The sequence below is a fragment of the Heterodontus francisci genome, unplaced genomic scaffold (assembly GCF_036365525.1).
Source record: "Heterodontus francisci isolate sHetFra1 unplaced genomic scaffold, sHetFra1.hap1 HAP1_SCAFFOLD_59, whole genome shotgun sequence".
Classification (NCBI taxonomy): Eukaryota; Metazoa; Chordata; class Chondrichthyes; order Heterodontiformes; family Heterodontidae; genus Heterodontus; species Heterodontus francisci.
Window position 1 is genome coordinate 4,156,292 of NW_027140758.1, and position 12,111 is coordinate 4,168,402.

Below are 12,111 nucleotides of genomic sequence, written 5' to 3' on the forward strand. Positions count from 1 at the left end.
ACTTTCAAACAAGCACCAAGATGTAGCTTGGCTCGTGGTGAGAAGAGCCCTCCCCGTCAGATCCTTCCTGCACGCCTGAAGTCTCACCCCCTCCGCACAATGCCCTCGAGGTGGCTGTGGTGAGAAAGAGACGGTTGCCCACCTCCTTCTGGAATGTGTCTTTGCAAAGCAGGTGTGGAGAGAGATGCAGTGGTTTTTGTCGAGGTTCATCCCAAGCAGCTCTGCAACACAGGAATCTGTGCTCTATGGGCTGTTCCCAGGGACGCACACCGAGATAAACATCAACTACTGCTGGAGGACTATCAATTCGGTGAAAGACGCCCTTTGGTCTGCCCGAAACTTGCTGGTCTTCCAGCACAAAGTGTTGTCCATGACCGAATGTTGCAGACTGGCACATTCCATGGTCCAGGACTATGTGCTGAGGGACGCACTAAAGCTTGGGGCAGCCGCAGCAAAGGCTCAATGGGGAAAGACCACTGTGTAAGTTCCCCTCATCAAGCTGAATGGAGGGGCTGGATCCATGGAAAACCCCTCGAACTTTATCTGGAAAATATTTGTGTGCTATAAAATGTGAAAATGTATCTGGCATGACAAATGAAATGGTTGTGAGGCAACTCACTCCTTTATTGAAGGAAACTGACCTCCTTTGCACTGTTTGTATTTTTTGACTTGATGCTGTTTGAAACTGTCCGGTAATGTATTTTTTTTCCAGATTTTGATGAATAAAGTATATTTTGGAAATAAAAAAAAAAGTCTGGAAGAGGAAAGACCAGCGGGAAAGCTCGGGCCAAGGCCAAGTCTCGCTCCTCCCAGGCTGGAATGCAGTTCCCGGTGGGTCGTGTTCACAGGCTCCTGAGAAAGGGTAACTATGCTGAGCGTGTGGGTGCCGGAGCCCCGGTCTATCTGGCTGCTGTGCTCGAGTATCTGACCGCTGAAATCGGCGAGCTGGCCGGTAATGCGGCCCGGGACAACAAGAAGAGCCGCATCATCCCCAGACACCTGCAGCTGGCGGTCCGCAATGACGAGGAGCTCAACAAGCTTCTGGGAGGAGTGACCATCGCTCAGGGCGGGGTGCTGCCTAATATCCAGGCCGTGCTGCTGCCCAAGAAAACCAGCGCTCAGAGCTCCCAGAAAAAGTAAAGCGGCCAAAATGTCATCCAATAACCCAAAGGCTCTTTTCAGAGCCACCGACAGTCTCTGTGAAAGGGCTGGTTACTGTCAGGAGGGAGTCAGTGATGGAGTTATTGTAACAGTGGATTGACCTGTTTCACATCTGTCCAGGTGTGTTTTCCGTTCCCTCTCTGGATTGCGCTCTGTTTCTCTCCTCACACATCCCCCTGTACCCACCCACCCCCAGTTAAATGAAGAACTGAACTACAGGGTGTCCATCAACAATTTAATAAATGCTGCCACCTTCAATTTCATAAATTCGGAGACCCTCCTGGTGCATTAATGATAAGTGGTTTGGCGCTGATTAATTAATTTAATAATGACAGTATCTGGGTCAATTTTGGTCTGTTTTTCATTTAGACAGTTTGAATTCTGTTCTTTTTTTCCTCCGGTGATCTGAGCGCCGCTTCTCACTGAGAATCTGCTCATGGAACAGAGTGAGTGCAGAGTAAGAGAAGGAACTTGAAACAATCCCTATCGCTAGAAAAAATGTAGTTGGAAAACTAATGGGACTAAAGACTGACAGATCCCCTGGACCTGATGGCCTGCATCCTAGAGTTTAAAAGAAATGGCTACAGTGGATGCATTGGTTGTAATCTTAAATTCCCGAGATTCTGGAACAGTCCCAGTGGATATTAAAACCGCAAATGTGAAACCCCTATTCAAAAAGCAGGTAATGATAGGCCTGCTAGCCTAATGTCTGTCATTGGGAAAATGCTGAAATCCATGATTAAGTAAGTGGTAGCAGAACATTCAGAAAATTAATGTACAATCATGCAGAGTCAACATGGATTTATGAAAAAGAAATCATATTTGACAAAATTATTTTTGAGGATGTAACAAGCAGGGTATATGAAGGGGAACCAGTAGATGTAGTGATCTGCTCTGATGATGCTACCTTCCATGACAGCACTTCTGATATGTCTTCCTTTTTCCTCAACAGAGGATCCCCCCCACCGTGGTTGACAGTGCCCTCAACCGTGTCGGGCCCATTTCCCGCACCTCTATCCTCACCCCTTCCCCTTCCTCCCAGAACCGTGACAGGGTTCCCCTTGTCCTCACTTTCCACCCCATCAGCCTCCATATCCAAAGGATCATCCTCCGCCATTTCCGCCACCTCCAGCATGATGCCACTACCGAACGCATCTTCCCCTCCCTTCCCCTGTCAGCATTCTGAAGGGATCTTTCCCTCCGCCACACCCTGGTCCACTCCTCCATTACCCCCACCACCTCGTCCCCTTCCCATGGCACCTTCCTCTGCAATCGCAGGAGGTGTAATACCTGCCCATTTACCTCCTCTCTCCTCACTATTCCAGGCCCCAAACACTCCTTTCAGGTTAAGCAGCAACTTATTTGTACTTCTTTCAACGTAGTATACTGTATTTGCTGCTCACAATGTGGTCTCCTCTACATTGAGGAGACCAAACGCAGACTGGATGACCGCTTTGCGAAACACCTCCGCTCAGTCCGCAAGCAGGACCCTGAGCTTCCGGTCACTTGCCATTTCAACACTCCCCCTTGCTCTCATGCTCACATCTCTATCATGGGCTTGCTGCAGTGTTCCGGTGAACATCAACGAAAGCTCGAGGAACAGCATCTCATTTACCAATTAGGCACACTACAGCCTGCCGGACTGAACATTGAGTTCAATAATTTCATTGCATGACAGCCCCCCATTTTACTTTCATTTTTAGTTATTTTTTCTTTTTACATTTTTTTGTATGTTTATTTTATTTCATCTTAGTCTGTTCAATTGGCTTACCCACTGTTTTTTTTTTATGTCTGTACTTGCTGCTATTCAATTTTCAGTCCGTTAACACCCTATCTGTAATAATGCTTTGGCTTTCAACACATCATTAACATATTGTTTGCCTTTGCTCCATGACCTTCTGGTCAGTTATTCTCTGTGACCTTGTCCTATCTACACCTTCTCCTTTCTTATCTCTTGCCCCACCCCCGCTTTACTTGCTTAGAACCTTTGACATTTCTAATATTTGCCAGTTCCAAAGACGTGTCACTGACCCGAAACGTTAACTCTGCTTCTCTCTCCACAGATGCTGCCAGACCTGCTGAGTATTTCCAGCATTTCCTGTTTTTATATCAGTAGATGTTGTTTATTTGGAGTTTAAAAGGTGTTCGATAAAGTGCCATGTAAAAGACACAAGATAAGAGCTCATGGTGTTCAGGTGTAATATATTAGCATGGATAGAGGATTGGCTACCTAACAAGAAACAGGGAATTGGGTTCAATGGGTCATTTTTCAGTTTGGCAAACTAACTAATGGTGTGCCACAGGGATCGGTGTTGGGGTCTCAACCACTTACAATCTATAATTACTGGCTTAGATGAAGGGATCGAGTGTATTGTAACCAAATTTGCTGGTGATACAAATATAGGTGGGAAAGTTGTGAGGAGGCCACAAAGAGTTTGCAAAGGGATAAAGGCAGGTTAAGTGTGTGGACAAAAATTTGGCAATGAAGTATAATGTGGGAAAATGTGAGGTTATCCACTTTGGTATGATGTGAAGAAAAGCAGAATATTATTTAAATAGAGAGAGACTGCAGAATGCTGTGGTACAGAGAATCAGGGGATCCTTGTATATGAATCACAAAATGTTAGCATGAAAGTACAGCAAGTAATTAGGAAGGCAAATGGAATGTTGGCCTTTATTCCAAGGGGGATGGGGTAGAAATGTGCAAGTTGTTGGTTCGACCACACCTTGAGTGTTGCATGCAGTTTTGGTCTCCTTATTTATGGAGAGATATATTTGCATTGGAGGTCGTTCAGGCAAGAACCACTAGGTTGATTTCTGGGATGAAGGTGTTGTGTTATGTGGAAAGGTTGACCTGGTTGTGGTGCACTCATTGGAGTTTAGAAGAATGAGAGTCAATCTTATTGAAATACATAATATTCTGAGGGGGCTTGACAGGGTATTTACTGAGATGATGTTTCCCCTCATGAGGGAATCAAGAACTCGGGGGAACAGTTTCAAAATAAGGGGTCTCATTTTCGATGTAGTTGAGGAGGAATATCTTCTCTCAAAGGGCTGCTATTCTTTGGAATTCTCTACCCAAGAGGATGGTGGAGACTGGTCATTGAATATATTTAAGGCTGAGTTAGACTGACTTTTGATCTACAAGGGAATGAAGGGTTATAGGGGCAGGCAGGATAGTGAAGTTGAGGCCATGATTAGATCTGCCATGATTTTATTGAATGGTGGAGCAGGCTCAATTGGTGGAATGGCCTAATCCTGCTCCTAGTTATTATGTTCTTACATAATATTGCCAGGTGGAAATAAAATCCTGACTTATGCATACATCCCTGCTCCAGCAGGTATTCCCATTCATGGAGCAGTGCAGATGTTGGGTTGTTCCTGGATGTCACTAACTTGTTGTAAAACTACCAAAGAAAACCTGATCAGCAGAAGCTGAGTGCTGCAGTGGAATCAGACACTGACACTCTTTGTATTACTGATCATCCTTTGTGGTTGGTCATAATGATTATTAATTGAAATATTACATTCATGTTATGCCGAAAACCACACCTGTCAAAAATGAGACATATTAATTTTGTCGTATGAACTGTTATGGACTTCAAATACCTTGTTTAAAAAGACCACAACAATGGCTGAAAATATGGCTGCACATTTGCATTCTAAAAGACTAAACAAGACAGTGGGAGTGCTCCCTGATTCAATTAGCCAGATGGGGTTGTCAATGGAGATGATCAAGAGACATTGAATGTGTAAGATACTGCATTACGCTCCCCCCTCCCCACGCAACCCTCCCCCCACGCACCACCACACTCCACTCTCCCAGCAGACAATCAAACAATGCCGGAGAGGCAGAAGTTGTTTCCAATTCAGCCCAACTCAGTACTGCTGAAAGGTAGGTCCATTGATCTCAGTTCAAAATCACACACACTATCAGATTGAAAGGCACCGGATCAATCTCACAAAAGTGCAGCCTAAGCTACAAATTAAATATGAGGTAGAGCAGCTGATGGAAAGGTACAGAATGAATCCTAAGAATGTAGACCAGAGTGCAGACTGAGAGACAGATTACAATGTAGTACAAACATCTCATACAGTATCAAAAGGAAAGTTACAGTATTATGCCAATTAGTGCAGACTGCACTACACATTACATACCAATCCAATAATCTCTGTCAGAGCTGTAATGAAAGATAGAGTATCAATTCAATGATTCTAATTATACTGAGCACACCATTTGTGAGTTTGAAATATATGTCATCATTCACAAATGTGTTCAGAGTTACAGACTAAATACTCGTCCAAAACAAACAGAGATGAGGAGAAATTTCTTTACTCAGAGGGTTGTTAAACATTAGGAATTCTTTACCCCAGAGAACTGTGGAAGCTCAGTCATTGAGTATGTTTAAAGCAGAGATTGACAGATTTGTAAATACAAATGACATAAGGGGATATGAGGATAGTGTGGGAAAAAAGGCATTGAAGTGGATGATCAGTCCTGATCCTATTGAATGGCAGAGCATGCTGGGTGTCCTGCTCCTATGTTCCTAAAACTCTCATACCACAACTCAATAAAACACACAGTTAAAATGAGGCAAATTGTGATACATTATGGCGTTAAACAAATAGTTCTCAATACCATCCCTGAAATACATATTAAGTACTGGAACAGAGGAATCCTGCACCAGAGTCTCATAGATACAGAATGTAACACACTTGTAGACAATACCAGTAGCTGAGAGATACAAAATTAATTCCACTTTAACTGACTGTCCCAGAAACAGACACATAAAAAATGAATTGTAACACACATTAAGTACCAGAGACTGCCAAATGCAGAATGAGCTCTGGATGTGCACATGCAGACTGTACCAGAAATTGACTAATACTGAATGGGACCCACACTCATACGTTGTACCAGAGACTAACAGCTAAAGAATAAATCCAACATTCACTTCCAGTACCAGAAAATAATATATGCATAACAGATATCACTCACATACACTAGCAGAGACTGACAGACACATAGTGAGTCACAAAATCTATTAATTTCAGAGACCAGCAGATAGAGAATTAATCTCACTCTCACAGAAAGAACCAGAGACTGACAAATATACAATGAGACCCAAGCTCACATAAAGTGACAGACACTTAATTAAAACCACACACATACATAATACCTTAGACTGACACATAGAGAATGAATCAAACAATCACATTCTGACTGTAAGACTGGTGCATACAGAATGAATCTCACACTCACATTTAGTTCCAGACACTGACAGATACAGAATAATATCCACATTCACCCACAGTAGCAGATAGATACAGAAGCTGCCACACATTCACATACAATACTCATGATTGACAGACAGAATGAATCACACAATCACATTTAGTTCCATAGACTGACACTCAAATAATCTCACACTCAGACACAGTACCACAGATAGATTTAGAATTAAATTTGCTGTCATATAATGTACCAGAAAGTGTGACAAACTTAATCTCATACAGTACAAATGATTGATGGAATTTGTTCCACACTCAATGTAATAAGTTTTAAGGAAGTGAAGTGGGGATGGCGGAGGGGTGGGGAGGGTAGGTGGAGGTGGGGAAGAGAACAAAAGGGAAGGTGTGTGTTCAGGCAGGAGACGGTTGCCCACCTCCTCCTGGAATGTGTCTTTGCAAAGCAGGTGTGGAAAGAGATGCAGTGGATTTTGTTGAGATTCATCCCAAGCAGCTCTGTAACACAAGAGTCTGTGCTCTACGGGCTGTTCCCAGAGACGCGCACCGAGATAAACATCAGCTGCTGCTGGAAGACTGTCAATTTGGTAAAAGACGCCCTTTGGTCTGCACAAAACTTGCTGGTCTTCCAGCGCAAAGAGTTGTCCACCACCGAATGTTGCAGACTGGCACATTCCAAGGTCCAGGACTACGTGCTGAGGAACGCACTAAAGCTTGGGGCAGCCGCAGCAAAGACTCAATGGGGAAAGACCAATGTGTAAGGTCCCCCCACCAAGCTGAACGGAGGGGCTGGATCCATGGAAAACCCCTTGAACTGTATCCGGAAAATTTTTGTTTGCTATAAAATGTAAAATGAAATGGAAGGGTGGTGAGGCAATTCACTCCAGTATTGAAGGAAACTGATCTGCTTTGCATTGTTTGTATTTTTGTAATGTATTTTTTACAGATTTTTATGAATAAAATATATCTTGGAATTCAACAAAAAGTGTTAGGGCAGGAGAGATTAACTGACAAGCAGGTCATGCAGCAAAGACAAAGGGAGAGTGCTAATGGTGCAGTGAAGGGCAAAACATTAGTGTACAGACAGTGTTAATGACAGAATAATGAACAGCTCTCTCCAAAAGCACAAACTTGAAAAACCAAGATTCAGGCAGGAACATGGTAACAAAAAATTATCAATCAAAATAAAATAAAATAATAAAAAAGATCCAGCCATGCTCTGAAATTATTTTACTTAATGTTCAGTCCGGAAGGCTTTTGAGTGTCTAATCAGAAAATGAGGTTCTGTTCCTGGAGCTTGCTTCACTGGAACACTGCAGCAGACCGAGGACAGAAATGTGGGTATGAGAACAGTGTGGTGAAGTGAAGTGGCAAGCAACCTGAAGCTTGGGTTCATGCTTACAGATTGTCCGGAGATGTTCCGCAAAGCAGTCACCCAATCTACGTTTGGTCTCCCCAATGTAGAGGTGCCGCATTGTGAGCAGCGAATGCAGAAGACTAAATTGAAAGAAGTACAAGTAAATCGCTGCTTCACCTGGAAGGAGTGCTTGGGGCCTTGGATGGTGAGGAGAGATGAGGTAAAAGGGCAGGATCTATGCCTCCTGCGATTATATGGGAAGAGGCCATGGGAAGGGGAATGCTGACAGGGCAGTGGAGGGGAAGATGTGTTTGATAATGGCATCATGCTGGAGGTGGCAGAAATAGTGGAGGATGATCCTTTGGATGTGCAGGCAGGTCGGGTGGAACTTGGTTGCAGTTCTGGGAGGGAGGGGAAGGGATGAGGGCAGAAGTGCAGGAAATGGGTCAGACACGGTTGAGGGCCCTGTCAACCACAGTGTGGGGGAATCCTCGGCTGAGGAAAAAGGAAGACATATCAGAACTGCTGTTGTCGAAGGTTGCATCATCAGAAATGATGTGTCAGAGATGGGGAAACTGGGAGAATGGAATGGAGTCCTTACAGGAAGCAGGGTGTGAGAAAGTGTAGTCAAGGTAACTGTGGGAGTCGGTGGGCTTAGAAAGAATATTAGCGGACAGCCTTAAATTCAGAGATGGAGACAGAGAAGTCACAAAGGGAAGGGAAGTGTCGGAGATAGATCATGTGAAGGTGAGGGAAGGGTGGAAATCGGAAACAAAGTTGATGAAGTTTTCCAGTTCCGGGCGGGAGCAGGAAATGACACTGACACAGTCATCATTCTACCGGAAAAAGAGCTGGGGGGTGGGGCCCTGAGTAGGACAGGAAAAAGGAATGTTTGACATACACCACAAAAAGACAGGCATAACTAGGACCCATGTGGGTAACCATGGCAACACCTTTTATGTTATTCTCTGAGTAACACAGCTCCTGATTCACCAAACCCTGTCCACCATCTACATGGCACAAGTGAGGTGTGTAATAGAATACTCTCCACTTGCCTAGCTGAGTTCAGCTCTAACTTCACTCTGGAAGCTCGACCCCATCCAGGACAAAGTAGCTCACTTGATCAACACCCCGTCCACTTCTTAAATATTCACTCCTTCCACCACTGGTGCACAGTGGCACCAGTGTTTACTACAATCCTTGACAGCACCTTCCAAACACGTGAACTCGACCACCATTTTTAAAAAATCATTCATGGGATGTGGGTGTTGCTGGCTAGGCCAGCATTTATTGCCCATCCCTAATTGCCCTGGAGAAGGTGGTGGTGAGTTACCTTCTTGAACCGCTGCAGTCCATGTGAGGTAGGTACACACACAATGCCGTTAGGAAGGGAGTTCCAGGGCTTTGACCCAGTGACAGTGAAGGAACGACAATATAGTTCCACATCAGGATAGTGTGTGACTTGGAGGGGAACTTGCTGGTGGTGGTGTTCCCATGCATTTGCTGCCCTTGTACTTCTAATTGGTATCGGTTGTGGGTTTGGAAAGTGCTGTCTAAGGAGCCTCGGTGTGTTGCTGCAGTGCATCTTGTAGATGGTGCACACTGCTGCCACTGTGCGCGCTGGTGGAGGGTGTGAATGTTTGTGGATGGGGCGCCAATCAAGTGGGCTGCTTTGTCCTGCATGGTATCAAGCTTCTTGCGTGTTCTTGGAGCTGCATCCATCCAGACAAGTGGAGAGTGTTTCATCACGTTCCTGACTTGTGCCTTGTAGATGGTGGACAGGCTTTGGGGAGTCAGGAGGAGACTTAATCATTGCAGGATTACTAGCCTGTGACCTGCTCTTGTAGCCACAGTATTTTGTGGCTACTCCAGTTCAATTTCTGGTCAATGGTAGGGCCTAGGATGTTGATAGTGGGGGATTCGGCAATGGTAATGCCATTGAATGTCAAGGGAGATGCTTAGATTCTCTCTTGTTGAAGGTGGTCATTGGATAAGTCCTGGATACTGTCGAGCACTTGTTGCATTTCTACACAGACTGCTTCAGTATCTGAGGAGTCACGAATGGTGCTGAACACTGTGCAATTATCAGCGAAAATCCCCACTTCTGACCTTATGATTGAAGAAGATTATTGATGAAGCAGCTGAAGATGGTTGGGCCTAGGACACTACCCTGAGGAACTCCTGCAGTGATCTCCTGGAGCTCAGATAATTGACCTCCAACAACCACAACCATCTTCCTTTTTGCTAGGTATGACTCTAACCAGCGGAGAGATATCCCCCTGATTCCTTAGAAGGACAAGAGCAGCAGACACATGGGAACACTACAATCAGCAACCTCCCCTCCAATCCACATCCTGACTTGGAACTATTATGCCGTCCCTTCCCTAGGGCATATCAAAATCCTGGAACTCCCTCCCTAATAGCACTGTGTGTGTACCTATAACATATGGACTGCAGTGGTTCAAGTAGGCAGCTCACCAAAACCAGGGCAATTAGGGATGGGCAATAAATGATGGTCTTGCCAGCGATGCTTACATCCCATGAAAAAAAATAACAAAAATAAAATGGAGTTAAAATCTCTATGAAAGAAATCTTTATAAAATTCTGCAATCAGTCCATGTGACCAGGAGATCCCCACCCCCTTCATTCCAGTTTTTACTTGCATTGATTCCACTTCATTGTCACACACGATTCTCTCATCCTCCTTTAAACCCTCTTCAATAAAACCACTCACTGTCCATCAACAATTTGCAAATGGATTCATTTATGATGCTGGAACATTCCTCACACAGAAATTATTCAACTCAGTAAAAACATTCTTACAGCTGATAACTTTGCTACCAATTGAAGGACTGTCTAATGTGGTTATCAAGTCAGAGTGAAAAGTTTATTAAACTTGGTTCCATTCAATCCAGCTGTCATAAACTTTGAACCTTTATTCATTTTATAAACAGTATTTGAAGGGTCTCAGTAACAATGTTCAGTGTTGATGAGAGTGGGGTCTGGGTGAGAAGCTGCTGAGTGTGACAGGGTCAGGACTGAATGCAGGAAGTTCTCTAACAGTCTCTCTCTTTCTCCCTCTCTATTGCTGAAGGGATTGAGTTGATTGACAACTGGCGGCTGCTGGTATTTGAATAAATGAAGTTCCTTCCAACCATTTTTTGATTGACAGCTACACAGAACTTTTTTGTCCCAGGCACAGTTGCGCAGTGGTTAGCACTGCAGCCTCACAGCTCCAGCGACCCGGGTTCGATTCTGGGTACTGCCTGTGCGGAGTTTGCAAGTTCTCCCTGTGTCTGCGTGGGTTTCCTCCGGGTGCTCCGGTTTCCTCCCACATGCCAAAGACTTGCAGGTTGATAGGTTACTTGGCCATCATAAATTGCCCCTAGTATAGGTAGGTGGTAGGGAAATATAAAGGGACCGGTGGGGATGTTATTGGAATGTGGGATTCGTGTAGGATTAGTATAAATGGTTGGTTGATGGTCGGCACAGAATCGGTGGGCCGAAGGGCCTGTTTCAGTGCTGTATCTCTAAACTAAAACTAGACACAAAAATGAACAGAAGTGGATCAGTGTAGGATGATTCTCGGTCTGTATAAAAGGGGTGTGATTTCAGCTGCCATGGTCCAGTGGTTAAAGATTTCAACATTGAAATCCACTGGACTTATCCCAGTTTGGTTTGAGTCCTGCTCACAGAGGATCTATTCAGTGATTTTAATTATTTTAAATCTTTAATCCTCTATTTCCACAAAACGCAGGCACTGAAATAACTCATACTCCTCACCATTGCTATCCATTATACAGGTAGTGGCTGCATGGACTCATGGAGACACACTAGGAGGGCTCTGGGAGAGGTTTCTTCTCGGGTTTTAGGACTCTTTTGGTCTACCAACAGCAACCGGATGTCTGCAGAGGAACTCGGAGTGCCAGGCCGCTCAGAGGACAGACTTCCCAGGATCAATTTTAATCAGGGGACAAAATATCAGTGGAACAGGACATCAAAGGTCCGAGGATTGAGGCTGAAATTCCCGATGTTTTGGAAGAAACCTGCAGATGTGGGACGTTAATATTTGCTCGGTGCAGATTCACTTTAGTCCGTTATTGTGTCCTGCGACAAACAAATGGCTGGCAGCTGTCAATCCAAAAAATAAAAATCAGAAGATTCTGGCAATTTCCACCCTTACAGCTCTCAGCAGTCTTGGTTCCATCTCATCCAGTCCTCATGACTTATCAACATGAAGTACAGCCAGCCGTTCCAGTATCTCCTATTTATTAGAACGTGCTGACTGAGCTGTGTTTTCACCACTTCTGGGCAATCAGACAGTTCACCCTTCATTCTGCTCTGAT

The 12,111-nt window shown here is 44.5% G+C and overlaps 1 protein-coding gene across 1 annotated transcript; it reads left to right on the forward strand.

Moving 5' to 3' along the window:
- Window positions 1–759: 759 nt before the first annotated feature.
- LOC137360593 (histone H2A-like) lies at window positions 760–11,831 on the forward strand (the record flags this gene model as incomplete). The annotated part of the gene is made up of 3 exons (XM_068025985.1): window positions 760–1,119; window positions 7,355–7,485; window positions 11,660–11,831. Coding segments are annotated over 3 exons (663 nt in total), but the record flags the coding sequence as incomplete, so codon positions are not given.
- Between the last annotated feature and the right edge of the window lie 280 nt (window positions 11,832–12,111).